Source organism: Photinus pyralis, unplaced genomic scaffold (assembly GCF_008802855.1).
Source record: "Photinus pyralis isolate 1611_PpyrPB1 unplaced genomic scaffold, Ppyr1.3 Ppyr1.4_LG4, whole genome shotgun sequence".
In the NCBI taxonomy this organism is placed as follows: domain Eukaryota; kingdom Metazoa; phylum Arthropoda; class Insecta; order Coleoptera; family Lampyridae; genus Photinus; species Photinus pyralis.
Genome location: NW_022170511.1, coordinates 2,253,094 through 2,275,131, shown reverse-complemented (window position 1 = coordinate 2,275,131; position 22,038 = coordinate 2,253,094). Strand labels below are relative to the sequence as shown.

General features: G+C 37.6%; 2 protein-coding genes across 2 annotated transcripts; one reads left to right on the top strand and one right to left on the bottom strand.

Moving 5' to 3' along the window:
* Positions 1 to 2,163: 2,163 nt before the first annotated feature.
* LOC116169290 (nose resistant to fluoxetine protein 6-like) lies at positions 2,164 to 7,008 on the bottom strand. Its single transcript, XM_031485345.1, has 13 exons — positions 6,522 to 7,008; positions 6,305 to 6,477; positions 6,059 to 6,258; positions 5,942 to 6,012; positions 5,702 to 5,895; positions 5,492 to 5,652; positions 5,273 to 5,444; positions 3,124 to 3,323; positions 2,937 to 3,075; positions 2,700 to 2,895; positions 2,511 to 2,653; positions 2,351 to 2,465; positions 2,164 to 2,303 (listed from the first exon to the last, which is right to left on the bottom strand). The coding sequence occupies exons 1-13, from the start codon at positions 6,757 to 6,759 to the stop codon at positions 2,245 to 2,247; spliced, it is 2,061 nt and encodes a 686-aa protein (XP_031341205.1). The 5' UTR covers positions 6,760 to 7,008; the 3' UTR covers positions 2,164 to 2,244.
* Positions 7,009 to 16,122: 9,114 nt separating this feature from the next.
* Positions 16,123 to 18,468, top strand: LOC116167966 (nose resistant to fluoxetine protein 6-like). Its single transcript, XM_031483592.1, has 10 exons — positions 16,123 to 16,333; positions 16,383 to 16,677; positions 16,724 to 16,800; positions 16,845 to 17,038; positions 17,088 to 17,417; positions 17,472 to 17,656; positions 17,705 to 17,831; positions 17,878 to 18,064; positions 18,119 to 18,261; positions 18,316 to 18,468. The coding sequence occupies exons 1-10, from the start codon at positions 16,123 to 16,125 to the stop codon at positions 18,427 to 18,429; spliced, it is 1,863 nt and encodes a 620-aa protein (XP_031339452.1). The 3' UTR covers positions 18,430 to 18,468.
* Positions 18,469 to 22,038: the final 3,570 nt, after the last annotated feature.

Sequence of the window (22,038 nt, the reverse complement as noted above, 5' to 3'; positions counted from 1 at the left end):
GGTACATTTTACTCATACATATTCATTAAGAGTGTTTATATCTTTTTAACTTGTTTTAAGTGCCACCCAAAGGTAGTTTGGTGCAAACGCAACTTTACCACGCAGTGGTTGTCCACTTTCATTTTTCCTCTTTCTTTTTTGTGAGCGGTTTTGTTTACAAACAGTTGAAAGCGTGGAATTTTAATTGCCATCATCCACATTTATTAATCTCAGGTGATTAGATTCATAGTTTGGGGATTCCAAAAACATTGTTAGGCCAGATTCCTCTAAAAACTCAAATAGTGAGGATATAATATTATTTTTTAATCACGCTAAATGCTTCCGTCTCAGAAACAGCGATATTGCACTACTTCATTCTGAAGAAAAGTGCTGCTGAAGCTCACCGCATTTTTGTGGAGGCTAATGGCGATTCTGCCCTATCTCATAAATGGTGCCAAACAATTAATTTCCGTACAATTAATAATTTCAACTTGAAATCCTGAAAGTCAAAGTGTGGGGTTGGAAAATTTTATGCAGAAAATCTGGAATCTACACAAAGTTAAGAAGACCCATCCATTTTAAAACTTAGTGTTAGGAATTCTGTACACAGACTTATTATTTTTATGCCGCGATTCTGCAACTAAACTTCTACTGCAGCTTGAAGAACATTCCTAGTTTTACAATTAAACATTATAACAAAACATTCAGATTGAGGAGATCAGACAATAGGGAAACGTTTCAAGTTGGAGGCTTTACAATTTGATTGGAAAGCAGTCATAAGTTTAGAACTAAAAATGGCGTTTAATGGGATAATTCTAATAACGCTTCAATAAAATTGAGTAATGGTATCACAAAAATGTAAATCAAATCCCATTAAAAAATCTGTTACGAGAGTTTGTTTTGCGTAACCCAAAATTTCACTTTCTTTTTTAGTCTACTTCTGTTAAGAGTGGAGGATTAAATTAATTTTTTGCAGACCATAGAGCGTAAAATACGAAGTACGAAACACAAACCCTTGTACTTTTTTTTTACGTTTACTAATTAGACAAAGAAAAATAAACACCCTCGTGTACAAAAATGAACAGAATAGTGTAACGAGAACGACCCACATTTAAATGAAAGCCACGAATTCCGCGCACGACTGCATTAATTTCCATGTAACAAGCCCTATTTTTACCATGAAAATCATTAACTTGATAAATTATGTAACGAGATAAGAGATTCATTAATTACTTGTAAACTTTGTATTGTATCCCCACATACATCTTAATTGCTAAAGTTTACTGTGCAGCATCATCTCCAAAGTAAAATGCTGGGATAAACAATGTGAAGGGCTTACTGAAAACGTAAGATGAAGTTTTCTTTTTTATGGAGAACCGCACAAAATAGGGCATTATCTAATAATGCGAAAGAAAATTGGATTACGTTGATCTATGATCAGGAGGAGACACAATTGTGGAGTACGCTTAATTAAAATTAATGGTGGCACGTTTAACTTCAAAGATGTCATTGTATGTACATTTGTGTGAGATTTTGTTTTTGCCTTTATACTGTTTTATTAAGTTTTTATTTCTGTATTCGCGATAAAGTTTATTATCAGTGTGTTTTTTGTACTAAATTGATTTATCACGTTTTTCACTTGCATTTATGATGTCTCGTGTGTTTTGTTTTGATTAACTGTATTTGATTCGATTACCTGATTTTTATTGTAAAATTTGGGATGTTTTATTTGTGTATTTTCTCTTGCATTTTGTTGCCGCAATTGATTGATTTCATGAATTTGGGTGGGTTATGCTGGGGTTTTTGTCCCGAAGAAGGTTTTCCTGGTATTGTGTCTGTAATATATTTTATACGTTCTTTCCTTTTCTTACGCACAAAATTCTGCACTTTTTCAATTCCCTTTATGTATGTTTAGCATCCCAATACATAAAAGAACCGTCCTGGTAAGAGTTCGTGGCATCCAGTACAAGTCGATTGTTGTCGAGTTTCGAAAGTGCCGAGGAACGTCCGACCCCAAAGTTGCAAACTATAAGTACAGGGTAAGTTTAAATAGGAGTTCCGGCTTGGGGGACCATAGTAACATTTTCTTTATAATTTCGTTATAAACTGTAAATAAAGCACACAAATGATCAGGCTCAACCTTACCCCCCAGTGTGAGCTCTAAAAAAACACTAGGAAAGGCATAAATTGGGGTTTGTTTAATTGACTGTATTTAACACTGCCTTAGGTTAGACTTAATTAGTACAAGCGAGAGGGTAACCACATTTATTCCACCTTCCCACCTTCATGTCTTGTGCCACTGTCCTCACAACCTCCTCCTGAAACTGTTAAGGAGTTACACTTAGTGGCGTTGGCAGTGGAAGTTACTTACCGCCACACCACTTTCCAATAACCCTGACCAGGGTTCTCCATGGATACTCGACGAGTAAAGTTAGCAGTAATCCCAATATAAATGTCCAAATTAAATCACCCCACAATCTGGAAATCTGAAAAGAGAGTGATCAAGTGAATGAGCTATTGGTGATGCTTACGGCATCAGATGCGGAGAAATGAAATCCTTTTCTGGTTTGTCCCGAGAGTATAATCGCTACGGTAAAATTGATAAGTAAAGTACTGTACAAGATTCTCGATAAAATTCGGAAACCCGAATACGATAAAATGCTATTCACTGGACCTAAAATGACAGTGAGATTGTCAGTGAGACGATCAGCTCGTCGTACCTGCGTAGCCGTGCACGCATGCGAAGATGATCCACGCGACCGCAATTGCCCAAAGGGGTCGCGTAAACGTATTTTGCAAGGTGTGGTGGACCCAATAGTAGTCCAGCTTGATAAATGCTTGACTTACAAATAGGCAGAGCGCTATTAATCCGAGCGCTAACACCCACAGACTTGCTATCACCAAGGGCTTAAATATCTGGAAGTAATGTTAAAAAGGTTCTCTTTTGGAAAACGTACCTTTAGGACAGTTTTGGCGTGTTTCGGCCGCTTGCTTTCGTATAAGACGTATCCCAGAAGAAATCCGATGATGAAAGTGGAAGCACGGTTGTGCATCGAGTAAAAGATATGTTTTAAATACTTATCCAAATGCGGCGGGCTGTTACAAAAAAAAACTAAATCGCAATTACTTTACGTAGGTACTTACAATATATTCAAGAGGAAAATTGATTTAACATCGTAAACCCAAGAAGTGAGAAATGCGGAGCACATTGAGCCTACCAGCAGGGCGCTTACGAATCCAATGGTGTATTTGGGAACTTTCGCCAACGGCCACAGCAACAAAAATGATAGTAAGGAAAGTTGCACGTTTACGGCAGTAAACCAACTTGATACCACACAAACTGACTGAAAAAGAGATTGATGGTTACGTTTTGCCTGGCAAAAAGAATACGATTGTCTAATTAAATTTTAGTCTGTAGTTATTTTCGACCTCCAACCTTCCAATTCCCCATTTAAACCTTTTGGACTCCTTTTACATATATCATAAAATGAGCGTACCCAATTTGGTTTCAATCGGTTCAGCTGTGTAGTCGGAAATGAGGGTTTGAGGCACAAGAATTAAGCTAAGTTCATGTTTAAAACGAAATTGCGATAAACAAAACTGTTAGTAAAGTAAATAATATTTTCCTAAAAATTAAATCCAGTTTTTGATACCAACCCGTGTAAATCGAGTTTATGCCAATGCTCCTCTTTGCCAACAAAGAGTGCACTAACGACTAAAATTAACATTCGGATCCTGTCGGCATTTTACCGTCAAACATCCCAAAATTCCTCTCTAAAGAGCAGTTGTTAGAAGCTGGGCAAGTCGACGGGTTTTTAAGCATGCATCAGCCAACTGATAGTTACCCCAGAGTGCCGACTCTGTTTCTTCAATCGCGCCATTAAGAAGCGCATAGCTAATCAAATTCGGATTTGTAACAAATAGCGAGTTATCTGCAATTTAATGTGTGTGCGAATAGATAAATTACAGTAAATTCTGGGACGAAGAAAAACTTTTTAGCAGCCTGATCCTTAGTAAAGCTTTTTACTTACGAATCATGTGAAGGAACAATTTGGAATCGGAGAAGCGCCTTTTAAATATAAACGGGAGTAGATAAACTAATATTAAAACTCATTGTTGTAAACAAAGAAGTTTTTTTCGTATCGCTGGCAGTAACGGCAGGTTAAAACTTCCTTAAAGTTGAGTAACGCATTGTGCGATAAATAAAAATTTTGTATACAACGACATACGGCAGGGAATTTAAAGATAATTAATGGGTGCATTTTGCCCGCAAATAAACCTAGTGAATAAATCGGGAAAAATTAAAATCAACACAGCGGAACATTGGCATTTTATTCCAGGTCATAATCACGATCTCGAGTTTCAGGAAGATGTAGCCGGTTTGCTTTGGATTCGTGATTCATATGACTTTTTTTCCGCTTGTTCCCATATTTTTAGAGGAAGGGGCATTTTCCAAGTAGACATAAGATCAATTGGTACGTCAATAACTGCAAGTTATTTTAAATTTTTTGACTTGTATAAAGTAATGGTCGGTTATTTTTGGAATTTGCATAAGAAATTTTGTTCGACGTAATTCTAATATTCCTAAAGGAATCGACCAGCGGAAAATGTTTGCATAAATTAGATTTTGTATTGTATTTGTTGATCAGAATCGAATTCAAACTGAGCATTTTGGATATTTTGTTTTATTGATTGGAAAATTGCCAAACTTCCGCAAGGTAATGGGTATATGGTATTATTCGCAACCATATATTCTTTTTTAGGTTACAGAATCAAATATCCGCAAAAAAATTACATATATAAAAGTAACAAACGGTATGTGGACACGCCATTGTAACGTCAAAAGTGGCTTGTTAGTTTTTACCATCTATCAAAAACTACGCAGAAAAGAAGACTCCGCCCATCGCCGAACGTTTACGAAACCATGCAGGTGCTATTTTCCATCATTAACGAGAACAGTGATGAATACCAGTTTTCCATTCATCATCTGATTGAGCTAATTGAGGAAGACAGAGCAAAATTGGGCACAGTCGCAGTCAGATGAAGTATGGAGACGAAATCCTCATTTCAGAATAAAAGAATGAACCTGCTGTTCGTCTACAGAGGGTTGCAAATTACTATTTGCAGTGTCAACATTGCTAACCGAAGACAGAGCCGTAGCTTATAAGGTACAATTTTGGTAATTTAAGTAAAGATAAAAGGCTAGATATTGGGGAATAGGTTATGGGACTAGATCTTTGAGTATTATTAGTTATTAGTAATGACTATTTGAATCTTAATAATAGATCTATACCGTAAATCCTGGGTTATAATAGTTTTGAATGTTCAGCAACGTTGTCCACCAGTAATCCCTACAGGAGTCCACAACGAAAAGGCTTTTCACCAAAGGCCAAAATGGTCCCGAGCCATAGTGTCTCATCAATGTGGTTTGTATTAGAACAACAAAGGCAAGTACTGGGGTCAACCTGAAGGAAGATTTAATAGACACGCAAACAAGGATTTGTCGACAAACCTCGCAATTCTGTTTAAAATGTAGAAAGCTAAGTTGAACTTTGCCCCTTGATGTCTTCTCGATAAAAAGTTGTAGCTGACCAATGTTCCTGAAACCACCAAGAAGGTGTCGACGCAGATGAATGCTTCCAAAAAGACTGCATTGTTTGTATCTGTAATAAACTAAAATGATCCACGTTGGAAAAGCGGTAGACGATAACTGTGGACGTACCTTCAACAAATCGAGCCAGTTGTCATTGGGTGACAGTGGATACATTAGGAATCGCATAGCAGGTATCATAAAAATCATTGTGATAGCACGGATACCATTAAGGCAACTAATTTCGTTTTCCTCAACCTCCTGAGACATTAGCTTTTTGTAGTTCAGTGCAATGGAAAACGAGCTACACGCTTCTTTTAAACGTGCTGAAATTTACTGATTACAACCCTGCGGGTGGGGGGTTTGTCTTACTATCTGGATGCTTTATCTTCTCAAAGACAGTGCTAACGATTAGAAGTAGTAGGAACGCACTCAAGATGGCGCTAAAACACAATGTTAAATGACACGTGTGATACCAAACCGCATTACATTGCCACGTAGTCGCCATTGTCAAGGGTTGAAGCTTGAGACTCGGCCGTTTGACACATGTCCTCGGAGTACTTGAATATAAATAGTGTCACTACCCGAAAGTCGTCTACACCACAGCCAGCGGGTAGACAAACGCCCCATGGCAGTATAACTTTCTTCTTTGGTATGTTGAGGAACCTTGGCTTGAACGACCCGGACAACTAAAATTTGATTACGCAAACGCAAAGCAGGCAATGCAAGATTTACCATAAGGTTCGCCTGCTCGAGGTCTGCCAGTTCGATGCTCCCAATGCAGTACTTTCCGTTAATTGTACCCACCGACGTATTTCCGCTCACCTCCAAGCATTGATCGAACGATCCCAACGCCCCTCCGTGCCCCTTGAGCAGTCCAGAGGGCAATTTCTCGCTAGAGTCGAATACTACAATATGACCGTAAATTAGGATCAATCGCAAGGATACGTACGTTGAATCGCCCAGAATTGGAAACCGAGGAGTCCACGTCCATACTCGAGTAACTGATCAAAGCACGTCGTAGACAAAAATCTACTCTCTCTCTTATCTAGCTGTGCCAAAATGTGCTTACCCAAGGTTTTCGGGTTGGAGAAAATTTGTAATTCCTCGGGATAGTACTGATTGGATTTACTTGCCTGTATACACAAGAAGTGGAAAAACAGGGAAGGAAGAGCTACTGCGGCGCGCATGTTGATCTCGTATGTGTAATTGAAAATAATCACTGCATTATAGACGTATCTTATCGTCAGCACTTCATCTGTCTCGTCACCCTAATTTAGTTTTACATGAAATTTTGAAGAAAACGGTATCTTGTAATACGTGTTCGGAGAGGAAACTTCCGATCTTTGATTTATTCAAAGTTTGTACCTAGGTTTGTACCAGGCTTGTACCACAATCACTAGGTTTGAGACTTTTTTTCCTGCGTCAAACCGCATCTACGTATCTCTAGCGTTTATCAGTTGCCGATAATTGGTTGTAGGTACAAGGTGTAGGAATCACAACTATCATGTTATCAGTAATCTTGTACCTAGAACATACGATTTAGATCACTTCCTTGTCGTCGCTTATAATCGTCTCAATGGTAAACTTCTCGTTTATTCGACTGCTGAACAAGACTTCTATTCGACTCAGAGTATTCGGTCCAAGAATTAAGTCTTTATCAAAAAATGTACTCTCTGTGGGCGTCCTAAAAATCTGTAATTGGTCTTAACATCTACATTAAGAACGTTTCCTTTGTCCCCCACACGACTGGAATGGTGTTTACTGCAACACTTATTCAACTACTGTTAATTGCACTTACTAAAATGGTTGGATTGAAATTTCTAAAATCTGTAGTCCAATTAACACCTACTACTAATTGGGATTTCTCAGTTCGCGTCAACCAGCACGGCCTTGCAGTTTTAATGCTCGCTTTAATTTACCAAAGAAAAAAAACCCTGCTAATAATGGCTTAATGGAGCTGAAAGTCTCAAACATTAATTTGCCCTCGTCTTCTAAATGACAAGAGCTCTGGGAAGCGTGTTCGGTTATCTACATACAAAAATTACAATTTCTTTAATTAATTACGTTCTTCTCAGATGTCTTAGAAATATGGGACCTGTTTTTCAAGGGATTTAATATTCCCTTAATCGGATGCTGTTATCTATAACCCATTTATATAATTACGGTTCATTGTATTTAACCCAAATAGTCGGAATGAAATCTCCAAATTCGGCAGTACAGAAATGCCCTTTTTCTTTTGGAATGTTTGGTCAAACTGTCAAACTTCACGTTGATATTTTCCTTGCACCGGTTTAATGCTGGTTTTCGTATTGGATGAAACTCGATTAATGGGTAATTAACAGATCTAAAACTTAACTGATTGATTGATTCTCTCTCTTCTTCCCTGATAAGAGTTTTCGGCGGTTATAAACATAATTTAAATATTTCTACGGGAATTTTTGCAAACGGCAAATTAAAAACGGCCTCTTATTATCCTTAACAACGGGCAGCTCTATAAATTAATCCACTAATTTCTACCTTATATTTCCAATTCCTAAACAGAAATAAATATTTTCGGAGTGCCAATCTTCGTAACGAAGCGCCCTACTTAAAACGCACTTCTAGATACAGAGTGACCACTGAAACTGGTCATGGCATTTCGAAACAAATTTAAATGGAAATGTAGAGCTACAGCAGATAGAGGTGCGTGCGGAAAACATTTATAAGATCTTCGTCCAAATCTGCAGATTTTGTTAAATCCTTTTATCTTAGAAGAAGTAATCGGGGCCCAAATTTGAAACGTTATCGTTCAAATTTAAGGATTTTATTCGATACGTATACCTCAGAAGCTATTATGCACGCATTTCACTTTTAGAAAATGTTTCATCGAGATTTGGTTTAACAAAATTGAGGTAGGTTGATTTCAGTTGTAGCTGTAGTATCGTATAATGAGTAAAAGGCAAAGGGTGTAAAATGTTGACCATAAATTGTAGAAGTAGGTATATTGTAGTGGGTCTGTAAATAACACGGGAAGCATTGCCAAAAGTTATTGCGTATAAATTTTATAGATGTAATTAAACATTTCGGAAACAAGGTCCTTTAAAAATGTTTACGCAAGATTTTAAGGGGGTCGTAATACTCGCGGTGGAGTAATTTCAATAATCATTTATTGTCTTACATTATTATCATATTATCCATTATTGTTGTTGTAAGCATACTATAAATTAACGAGGTAATCTAAATTGGTTTGATGGAACACTAGAGATGTGTTATTCTGTAACGTAGTGTTTGCAAATGACTATTCCTACTGATGAACGGCTGATTGGCTTAGAATTTGTGTCAAACTGCACACGTAATTGGTCTCTACGATGTAACCACACCCTTTGTTTTGTCTGGCATGAACACGTGTTTTCTTTACCCGCATTCATATAGGCAGTCATTTACCTAGAAACCCCAATGAAAGTGTCAAATGTAAAGCGGACTAAGTAAGTAAGTTAAACGCTCTATATCTTCACTCTCTATTGTTGTATTCGTGCATTCAGGTCCTTTTTTTCAGCGCATTTGCCATCTTATCTGCGACTCCAACCTCCTTTTCCACCTCAGCCCGTCCGTGTCTATTTCTTTTATAATATTTTCCTCTTTGTTCCTCCCACATTCCTTTAAGTCCATCCTTGTTGTAAAACTTTCTTTTTTCTTTCTCTTTCACTCATTTTCTCGAACTTTGCCGTCCTTTGTCCCGACGCTATCCTTATTTTCCCTATTTTTCTTTCCTCTAATATATAATTTGTCCTTCCGTTTAGATCAAAAGATCCTAAACAGTTCCTATAGTTATTTATTGGGTATAAACACTACGTTTTTCAACCAGAAGTCATCATTATGTGTTTTATAAGATGGTGAAGAGTATTAGGAGAGACTATGAGCTACTTACGATAAATTGATAAGGATAACTTAACTTATTAAAACCCAAAGAGGCAGTACTTCAAGTTGTTACTGCCCCTTTGGTATTTAATAGGTTAAGTTATCCATATTCATTTATCGTAAGTAGCTCATGGTCTCTCCTCAATACTTTTCACCATTTTATAGAACACCTGATGATGACCTCCGATTGAAACATGTAGTGCCTTTTATACCTATGGGAACAGTTGAGAGATCTTTTTACTACTTCAATTATGCCATTTCGAGCACACAATGAACTTCAAGATACCTATTTAGGTATTTGCTTGTTTTGAAACCCCTCTCTCTTATTTCCCACACATGTATCGCATCACCACACTACCTTTTTCCTTAGTTCTCTTATTTTCGATTATTTCTTTGTATTTGGTGCCCTGAATATTTAATTTCTCTACCTTCTTCTATTCACCCCTCTCCAATTTCATTCTCCCTTACCTTTAACCCCCTTTCCCCAATCTCCTCTTCTCTTCCATTTCTTATTCTAATCTTTCATTCAGTACTATTATCGTGATTCCCCTATAACTTTCCACATTGTCTTTGTCGTGGAAACGAATAACTGAAGGGGAGGGAACAGAAAAATGAAAGGAGTGGTGACAGAGAAAGTGTACAGAAGAGCGAAATAAATATAGAGAAATGATTGAGAAAGAACGAAGAGGGGAATTAGAGGAGAAACCGGTGAGCGAAAACATAAAAAAAGTACAAAAGAAAATGTAAAAAAAGTTGCCGAAACAGAAGGAATATGAATCAGAGAAATAAAAGAATTTTTGAAAGGCGATAAGCAGACAGAAAAAGGAAAAATGTGTATGAAATACAATTAGAGGAAGGAAAACAACATTTTATCACGGTGCTACAAGGAAAGCAGGAAGAAAGAAGAGACTACGGAACGGGTAGGAACAGAGGAAGTGGAAGGAGATGAGATAACAAGCGAAGGAATTGAGCAGCAACTAAAAAGACTGAAGAAGAGGAAAGCGACAGAGACAGACGAGGTAGAAAAAGAGGCTTTTAGGAGTCTAGCCCTTTATATTGTACCACCTCTACCGTGTCTCTTGTCTCGTGTCCCTTTAGACTTCATTCCATCAGTTAATAATCCGGTTTTATCCTTGTTCCTACATTAAATTCATCTAGTTCCTCCATTATTTATTCATGTACTATCGCATAATCCTTTACCGACCCCCCTCTGCCACACGTCCCTATCTCCCTCCATATTTCCGTTTAAAATTATCCAACCTCCTGACCACATCAGTAACTCCTCTCCCTCTTTGTTGCACTTTATATCTCTTGACTTTCTATTTTGTGCTCCTCTTCCCATCTCTACCCATTTTCCATTAATTCGTGTCCTGGTATTAAAATCTCCCCCCAATATATTTTTTCCCTTCTCCTCCCTTTTATCTACCATATTTTCTATTTCATTTGTTAAGTCCTTCACCCCCTCTGTGTTGTAGATCGTTATCATTCTCATTTTCCTCCCTTATCATTCTTCCTTGAAGCAAAAGTTAAGACTAACCTACATATTTTATACTGGTCTAGTTTTTACCGTTTTTTTTAAATCATACACTAAATTCGGAATAATTTGCCATTTACAACTTTTGAATGCAATGGAAAGGAACTAAATTGCCTATCACATCCAAAATAGCATACAAAAATAAAGGTATATTTTAACCATTGAGTGAAAGATCTTAATGAATTCACTTCCACGGGATGGTTAGTTTCCCTTTATCGTCGTGTATAATACAAAACTTTATTTTATAGCAGGCGCCATATAACTCATTGTAAAGCTTGTGCCAATTCTAAAATTAATTTAGTCCTCAAGCTCCGTCGTCGCGGTTGTTTCCTTAGAAACAGCATTGTTACATGTTCTGAACGTCATTTTATATCGTCCTTAGCGTCACATTTGAAATGAGAATGATGTCATTAGAATGCACAATCATGTATTTCACTTTATCTCCCTTGAGGTTAAAGTGTTCCTTTACCAACACTCACGATTAAAGAGCGGCTTAGCCTACTCATTCAAACCTATTAAAATTTAACAAATTGTCAATTGTGTACTTCACACTTTTTTATAATTAATATACGTAACCATTGAATAAAAAATTAAGTTTTATTCAATGACGTAACAGTAACAGTTATAAAATTAAATAATGCTCTCAATCTTCAATTCGGATGTTCAGAAATTTATTTCGGGAATCAATACGAGTGTCAGAGAGACTTTTTCATCTTATTTTTATACACAAATCTGTTTAATTTAAGATTTTCCAGTCAGCGCATACGCATACAGAGGAAAATGTAATAGGTATAAAAGGTATACTGAGTTTCCAATTTCCGATACCGGAAAAGCCACTGCAAGAGTACGTAAGTTATAAGGTAAGTATTGTTTATGAGCGAGTTTATTTTTGCTTTTCCCCACTTCAAATTTTAATATTAATTTGAAACTTTGCATTGGAAAGTTTTAATTACAAAAGTTTGATCAATGATCACCTTCCCATCTCATTAAAATATTGAGAAAATTATGAAGGAGATACTTTTTCAACGAGTGCCAATAAGTGGAAGCAACATTTATATTTCTTTAATTATTTACAGAAATGTATCTGCTATTTGCATACTTTGTCTGTGTATAAGGGTCATCTCCTGAAGAGCTTTCTCGCTACTCATTATTTGCTTTAACCTTAGTTTATATGTTGCGACGGCCTATGCAATGTATAAAAATTCATTTTTTGTATTCAAATTTAATCATTCAACTCAACAATACTTGTTTGTAACTTCCCTTCGACTAAAATCAAACATTTACGACACAGTTCAGAGACTTATGGTTAAAAGGTATCTTGTGTGTGATGCCTATCTTCGTCAATGAATTTGGGACAACTTAAAATTTGGTGTCAGAAATTAGAAAATACAAAATGGAGTAGCTATACAAATTGCAAATGTTGAAAAGATGATCGCACACAAAAGGGGAAATTTACATGGAATTTTTGAAGGGTGGAAACAGTGCACTTTTGATTCAGAGGTGCAATCGACAAAATACGAGACGTTTTGGAATCTACGAAACTAAATTAATAGGAAAAAGAACAAAATGACATTATTTTACTAATGAAAAGTACCTAATAAACGCGTCAAAAGATAATTCACATTTAAAACTTGGAAATCTGAAATGCAATATGTTATGAATGAACCACTCTGCGGTGAATATTTCCAAGGATTTTAATTATTTGATATAATCCTTGGCTTAAGTGCCTCGTTTACTTCGCGATAGAAACAAATAACAATCTATTTTTTTGCCCACTTTCAAACCTAATAAGTGTTTGTTAGAATTCGTAAGGAGATAATGGAATAAAAATAGTACGTATTATGTACTCAAAAAACCTTGGATGGAGGGGGGCATCACTGAATGCATTGAACGTTTTTTATTTTACTGAAAAGGCAATTAGAAATCTATCTCAGATTTTTTAGAGGCTGCGGATCGGAAAAAAAGAAATCAATCTCCTAGGTAATTTCGCATCTTGAGTGGAAGCTTCACGGGATATTCGCTCCCTGAAAGTAATTTCGCGCACGGTTTTACTTCAGCGTTAATTTTCCTTTGACCGAATTATCTGAGAGGATCTGGTAAAAATTTTTTATGGGATCGGCCTCAGAGACGAGTTTCTTTTGGACCGAGGATCAAGGTACCAGTATTGCAGGCTCGAGTACTATTATTGCACACAACGCTTCCGCTTTTGGTTGCGTTTAAAATTGAATTATTGCATTCTCTATGACAGTGATAATGGATGGGAAGTAATTAAAAAATACTTAAATGGCTAAATGTCAATTGATATACTTGAACTTTTTCTATGTTGGAAGATAACGAATTCATTTAGGGACGAATTGAAGTGGTAGACCTCGTCATCGTTTAAGTGTTTGATGTGAGTTTATGTAAAAAATGAATCTACTTGTATTACGGATGACCACTGTACTTACTCTCTTGCAGCTTGAAACTGTTACGTCCGATTTGGGACCTTTGTCCTTTTTCGTCCTACTAAATTTTTAGTACATTTAATGTTGAGTGCAGAAGAGAACATTATTACTGAACTTATGATGGGCCCTTTTGATGGGGGTTAAATTAACATCATTGCCTTTTTTGGGGTTTTAAAGGTTTTTAGTTCACGAAATAAAATTCAGTTGCTACTAAATAATAATAAATAAGCTTTGTTAACATGCATCAATTTTCTGTTCTTCCACTGAACCTACAATCATCGTGAAGGTTTTTCATTACAAATAATAATAAGTACCACAGGTACTTGTCTCTTGTTTATGTTTTCATACCCTTTATCGTCCCATTTTAACGTTATACTGATTAGTTGTCACCCCGAGCTTTGATCCATTGAGTGCGTGTGCTCCTAAATATGTACCGGAAAAATATGGGCCTTTCACAAAGCAATCTTCCAAAATGAAAATGAATCTGTTGCCTTTTGCCTTTTGGCCGAAAGGATTCCTGATTAAATATTTTCTGTTTTTCTGTTAACACGATAACATAGAGGGAGTTTCTTACATGTTGTTTTCTGAAATCGATAGCTTATGTTTGTGGCTAGGATAATATTAAAAAAAATTGTTATTCTCGTTTGAGACACATTATCTCAATTTCCAAGAGGCCAAGTTAGTGAATTATGTAACAAGGCTAGATGTCCACTTCACCCACGTTATTTCCACATTCGTTCACCAAACGCCTTCCTCAAAACAGGCTTGTTTTATGCCTTTACGAATCCTCTCTTCTTAACCCTTCTGTTTCATCCTTTTTCGCACTGTCTTCGCTTCAAACACGGCCCGTTTCTACTTACACATAACTTCACAAGTCTTTTGTACATGATTCCTTCACGGACCTCCTGTCAAATCCTTTCATTCCTCCCTCACTACCTCTTCACTTATCATATCATTTTTTATGTGTAGAAACTTTCCGACAAGGAAAATAACTTTTCTATCCAATACTGAACTTTCCGGAAACTTTCAGACATCGCATCTAGATTTTTGATTTTATTATTATGGTTTCCAATCTTAAAATCGTAGCATTTTGTAACGTAAATTTAATTATAACAGTAAATATTATTTATCACTCACTATTTATAATATCGAAGTTGGAACTGAACTGAAATACGCTGCAATTTGCTTATATAGTAAACGGTCATTGTATTATAATGTTCTCAGAACGGTTCGGAATAATCGCGTCATTTTTCTCGGAAGGATTGCGTCACATCCGCCTTTAAAACTGGACCATATCGAGATACCTCTTCCCAGGGTGGCCTTTTCTCTTCCATTTTCCAGTTTATCATTAGTAGGGAATGCAATACCGGGATCGCGAGGTCCCGAAATACCGGGATCCCGCAGAATTTTTGAAATGGAGCGGGACTGAGGAATATGTCGACCTAGGGGACGACTCTGTTTACTTTGTTAATGAAACGCATAACGGAGAAGTTATTTTTTAAATAATTGTTAAACTTTTTTCGTTAAAATGTACTATGATTTTTGAGGCACTTTAGAAGTTCACCTTTTTGTGCTTTACAGGTGAGGTTTTTTTGAGCTCTAAGTTGAAGGTACTTTTTTGTTAAATATTGTGATAATTAGCGATTTATTTTAATACAGAAGTTAACCACACAGAATTGCTTATTTGGCAATTTATTTAAAGTTTTGCGGGATCCCGCAAATACCGGGATCCCGCGGGATTAACATCTAACCGTCCCGCAAATACGGGGATTGAGATTTTGCTGCGGGATTGCATTCCCTAATCATTAGGCATTAATCACGGTCGCTTTCTCGAGATGTCCACAGTTCCCGGGGTGTTCTTCATATTTGAGCTTCAGTTGTACGCAGTATCGACAATCATTAGGAATGGATTAATTTATAACAGTAATTATTGTTTATCACTGGCGATTTATAACATAACACAGGCGCATCGAAGTTGGAACTGAAATGCGCTACAACGACTTTGATGGCGCCTCGATGTCTAGCGAGATTTCTGGAATATTTTCTACAATATTCTGTTGGTTGCAAATATGGATTCCCTAAAACCGGAGCTCGCTAAGACGTCTTTGAAATTCGTAACTTCCTTCGTTGTAAGTTTGCTCGACCTTTCTGGTTGGAGAAATCAGTCCTGTGTTTTTTTTGTAAATCCCCATTATTGCAGTATGTAGTATAATTTAAATCATTTAGATACAATGATTTGTTTTTCACAAACAAATTTAGCTAGAAAACGAAATTATAAACTACGGCAAATGACTACGCATAGTCATAGCCAAAACACTTTTATCTCCATGTGATAAATTAATTAAAATAGTAGCACCAACCGAAAACTAACGTAAATAAGGCTTTGCGTGTACTTTAGATCCAGCACTCTCGAGTAGGCAGCACACTCAAGTGGGGTCAAAGCCATTGCTGTATCTATATTTATCCGAAAAGTTGAACCTTTAAATATACGAACATATAATTACTGATTAACGAACATGGACGTAATTGTTAAGGTAGTTGCAATATTGTCATTATTTTTCTCACGCCCTGAAAACACTTCAAAACAAATCGCGATTATCAAATCGATAAAAATTACCCGGTTACCTTTATTAAGAGATTCGGACCTCTAAACTTCAGTGTCACTCCACATTTCAATGAAGGCGACTACTCTCTTCGTCAGCGCCCTTTTTCCATATTTTCTTGGAACTCGGGGTTTCCTACCAGAAGAAGACATACGAGGAATTAATCATACTTCCAACGTGGCAAGTTTTGCATTCCAAAATGCTAACCTGTCGAAGAACTGTCTGCAGCAACTCAATCAATATGTCAAGGATCTCGCCGGCAAGAAGATGTGGGCGTTAAAGAGTGAGTTACACTAACCCCTCTTTTCTTCGTACTAGTAATGTCGTTTTAGTGTTCGACGCGTCGGGGAAGAATCCCTCTGGAATTCTTGAGGGTAACTTTTACGAATTGGGATCGTTCGACGAATGCATGAGCATAGAGGAGACGATGGCAGAAGATACCATTATTGGAAAGTACTGCGTTGGTAAGCTTCCATTCGGGTTAAAATTAGGCGTTTGCGCACCAGGCGCCTGCACGGCACGAGAACTCGAAGGTGTTTACAATGGGACTGGGTTTTCATTCTCGGAAAGCAATTGCCAAAGTAAAGAATCTCAACCCAAAATTGACGTCGGTGCCGCAATTGTCATGTAGGTGCGTGCCAGTCCAGACCTCAATGACTAATGTTACTTTCAGATCCTTCCTAGGAATGGTACTCTGTTGGATAATTTTCTCAACAATCTACGACGCGATAACGCAGCAGCTCGAGAAAGGTAAGCCGTTTGAGATTAACAATGGCTATCATAGTCAACCATAGTGTCGCGGCATTGGTTCCTGATCTCCTTCTCCTTCTTTACAAATGGAAGGAAAATGTTTGCAATTAGCAAGAACGACGATGAGATCTCATGTTTGCATGGAATCCGCGTTATCAGTATCATGTGGATCATACTGGGACACTGGGGTTTACTATTCGGACGGTTACCGATTCGAAACCTGAACTTCGTTCTTGAGGTGTGTAGTGACTCGGTCCAAAATAAAAAACCCACGTTTGCTGTTACAGTTCATGAACACTCCCTCCAGTATGATACTCTTAGGCGGACAAAATGCGGTCGATACGTTCTTTTTGTTGAGTGGACTAACGTTGGCCTATGTCTTCGTGAAGCACTCGAAGAAAGGCACCAAGTTAAATTTGTTGGTGTTTTACGCACATAGATACATTCGATTAACACCGGCGGTAGGAATTATGCTGGTGTTTCACATGTTTTTGCTGAAGTATATGGGGTCAGGCCCGCTGTGGCCGTCCATCGTTGAAACCCTGTCCGGTCCGTGCGAGAAGAACTGGTGGAAGGTTTTGTTGTACATTCAAAACTTTGGTACTATGAACGATGTGGTATGTCAAATGCGATGAGGTCATCCATGGGTGCTTTACAAAAAGCTTTTTTAGTGTATGGAACCGACTTGGTTTCTCAGCGTTGATATGCAACTGTATATGGTGTCACCACTGCTCTTGCTACCGTTATTGAAGTGGCCAAATGTTGTCCTAGCTGTAACGGCGTGCCTCGCCGCTTGCAGCATGGTGGCGGGCTTTGTATTAACGTGGATCTTCAACATAATCAAAATAGAGAACGGGTGAGTTACAGTAAAATAAACGTCACTTGCTCATTTAACCAACTTCAGTGGCGTATACATGACGTACATTTACTTGCCACCGTATACTAGAGCGGCCCCATGGCTGGTTGGAATCATTCTCGGTTATTTAATATACGACACCAAAACAAGGACAGGCAGGGTGGTACTAAATAAAGTAAGTTTACAAATGCGGTCTGTAGGACAATCTAACGTAGGATTAGGTGTTTGTTGTAGCCATGTGGATTACTGCTTTAGCGGTTTTAATCACTTGCGTATTCGCTGAACACGATTTGCTAGTATCAACAGAAGGCCTCCTATGGAAACATGGATTGAACAACGCACTGAGGCGTACTGCTTGGGCGGTTGCCATTGGGTGGGTCATCTACGCTTGCACTTTTGGATATGGGCGTAAGTATTAAGCAACACCGAAGAGTTCTTGCTAAAAATCACTCAATTGAATAGGTCTCGTGAACGCATTCCTATCATGTACAGTATTTAAGGTCTTATCAAGGCTCACATTTAGCTTCTACTTAACTCACATCTTCGTTCAAGCGGTAACGATGGAAGGCTTTCAGATGAATCCGGTCGTTAGTGTCGGTTTTATAGTAAGATAAATTACACATCTCACAGTGGGTTACTACATTGACCTCTTTTTGCAGTTGACGATAGTATGGACCAATTATGCAATGACCTTCTTTGCCTCTCTTTTATTGACGTTAGGATTCGAATCTCCACTCATCGCAATCGAGAAAAGGTTACTAAGGAGACATTGATATATGTTTCTCATATGCTAATAGATCTTTTTTTACGAGCTTTATAATTTAATCTTACCTTTACCATAAAATGAAAGAGTTGATACGTTGTGATGCTACCGAGGAAAAGTATTAAGAATTATCACAATGAGTTTTAATACTTGAAAATGTTCCTTCGCGTAAATATCACGCGTAGATGAACGGCCTTGTTACAAATTGGGCTAAAACTACCGTGCCAATGCAAAATTAAGCTTATACTCGCACTTTGTCACCAATCTCATTTTACTTGCACGATTCTTTAATTAAAACAACTAGCTGGTTTCTTTCACTCAAAGAAAACTAATTACAGTTTACAGCGTACTTAAAATTGTATGAGATTGTTTGAGAAAGTCAACTTAGAATCAATTTTTAACTCTCCCCCTTTTTTCCCTTTTGAATATCGCTCACGAGAATCCCTAAACGGGATTTATTTCTGAACGCAAATGAAGTGATTGGCGTGCCCTAACAACCAATAGAAACGAAACTTTTAGTGCACAAGTGATCGTGGCAATCGCGCTCGCTTTCCGCAATACGTTATCGCTTGTTATCGCCAGACATACCTTCGTTCACGTTCGCTATGAAGCGGTACATATGGAAATTTCTCGATATTGACCAAAATACATTCAAAACCAAATTTTTAAAAACGGATAAGCGACCTCCTGTTACAGCTTATTACAGAGGCGCCAAATAATTCGCAAGAAGGCCACGATAGTTCACGAAATAAATGTTTTTTGGCAACCCCGAAAAATAAGTTCAAAAGTCCGGAACATAAATCTCGAATCTGCATAACAAAAAAATTGTTACCTGCCATTGTGGAAGAAAGGTTACGATTTTTAACGAAATGAATTCTTAGATCTTCGCGGGAAAAAAGTATTCCCAATCTCGGACCTGCTCCTTGCGGCCGCTATCAGTATGACACCAATCTAGCAGATAAATGTCAAATCTGCAATTACCAGGAAAAATGTAATTGTAAGGAAGAAGGTACATAATATGTGACAAAAAGGTTACGAATGTTGTTGAAATAATTTTTTTCCACATAATAAAAGCACAAAATTTCCAAACCAAGACCCCGGCTCCAGTTGTGTCCCCACCCAGTTTGACATCAGACAAACAGATAAATGTCTTATTACAGTGTTATGTATGTTTCGTTGGTGGTCATAAGAACCTGTACTGTAAAGTCAAAGTGAGACGGAGAATTGACGCCATATTTTTCTTTACACATCACCGAATGTGACAGCAAATTAGCATGATTTAAAGTTAAAGTTTTAGTGATCACTCTGTAGATGAACACCCGGGATTAAGAAGCATTTAACGTTGGCCCCTTCGTTATGAAGATAAGTCACTCCGAAAGGCAAGGTCGTGAAGCTTTCGTAGACACCAGGTGATATCTATGATCCCGCCGTTTGACCTGCGGATTATAATTAACATTAAAATGCCGAATTGGGGGATTTCACTCTGATCATTTGCATAAGAATAATTAACCGTAATTGGTTGAATGAGTTACAGTAATCGCTTCCGAATAAGTCAGGATTACATCCGTTGGTGCGCTCTTAAAAAACTTTAATTTTGACACCGGTCCTGTATTTTTACGACGTCAGGAGGAGGCGTAATTAATTAAAAAAGGTTTTCATTTTCTAAAGTTATCGAAGCGTACGGGATGGGAACTCCAGTTGTCCCTACCCGAAATGGCCGGTTCGATAAATAGAGAATACACTACGAAAAGCGATCTGTTTGCCATTTTTGCTTGTCGTAAGTACGCTAAATTTGGAACTTTTCCGTAAATATTCTTGCATTCAAACCGTTTATATGTTGCCTTTAGCGCACCGTATCTATAGCTTTTGTTTTTTTCTGCACAGTAATTGCTACCGCTCCGTTAATTGCCAGGTCAAGTGTTTGCTACTTTCCGTTTCAGTAATTATAAGGTGGAATATTGTCTCGCTTTCCCGTAAAAACCGCTACTGAATCCGATGTGTGCTTGAAGTTTGTTTAGCATTCAACAGTAGCCGCCCACTGCTTGCCCATTAGAATTCCTAGGACCACCGTTCCCCATTCGAGTTACCTGGAGCCAACCGCCATCTTATCCAGAAGTAAGAGAAGCTTTCTGGTGGCGCCCGAAGCACTCCCGTTCCGCCGAAAAAATTATACGATTTAATTACTTACCTTTGTGGCTAATTATTCAAGTTTGAAGCTAAACTACTAAAAAGAATGAAACAAATTTAGGACCTAAGCACTCTTGTGGACATAGGTTCTTTCGTGCACGTTCGCTATGAAGCGGTATATGTGTAAATTTTCCTATCTTGAATAAAATACAAATTCGAAAAAATACCTTTGAAAAAGGTTAAGCGACCACCTGCTTTCCTGGTAGCGAGTTTCTTAGGGGAGTGAATATTTTACCAACAACCTTTGGAATTTTAAAAACTGTGTTTAACGAATTCCTATTTCAATTTACTGCGCCTCCACTACTAAGTTTTCCGCTTTTCTGTATGTCAGCCTTTCACCTGAAAATACACATTAAATATTTCAATAACCATATACCTCCCCACACAAGCGCGAACGTATAACCTTTGTTGGTTTCAGTTCCTTCTAAAATACCAAAATGGAGGTCTGTTGCCTTCTTTCGGGTTCGTCACCAGTTTGAACACCCTAGGTGCATTTCCTTTGCACCATTTCTCATTTTTGAGCGTGTCACATTGTGTTTTTTGAATTACCGGGTTTCATGAACGCACGGTATGTAGATAAAATCGAACTTCTATGTACACAACTATTTATACTCCAGGCAGGGACAATGAAATGTAGAATTAATTATTGGAATGCGTACGGCCGTTTTAGCCGTTGATAAGAAACAAAGATTCCGATTTAATTATTCAGCTTTTTAATTGTTCCCGTAGAGGTATTTTAATTATTGTTGCAGTATCTGAAGGCCCTCGGCATTTGGAAGACTAGAGGTAATTAATATGATTTGATTTTCGTTCCGTTTATTATCAGCCGATGCTAATTTAAAAGCAAAATTAAACTTGCAAGACCTCTCGCTTGACTTCAATTTCAATCAACAATGGATGCTAATGGAGTACCGAATTTTGGAATTTCAACCCGGCCATTTAAGTAAGCATAATTACCGGTAGCTGATCAGATGTGTTGCGGCAAACGATGTCTGATTTTAGAATGTGTAACAAGAAGTTCTTTAATTTTTCTTTTGCACCCTTAGTTGTTTTTATTTGGTTTAACAATCTTTGTATTTGCACTACTGTCAGCCCTAAAAAATTAATTTCGCACCTTTACGTCACTTTGGATGTAATTGTAGGACGACGTAGCGTGACGTGATCACAGTGACAACTAGCGGAAAGCTCTTGTTCAGAATTGCATTGCACTCATGAAGTCCATCTGGACCACAGCACCTAAGAATGTAGTGAGTCGGGCTCTGAGGTTACGTAGTATGGGAAAAATTCTACTGAGCCTACTGACCCATGGAATTATCTACTTGATCCACGTCTTAATTTGTCCTAGAATTCCCAATAGAATCTACTACCACATGGAAAATTGCGAATATGATCACAATACCAGTGAGAGATGTAAAGGAAGAAGCAACGGAAA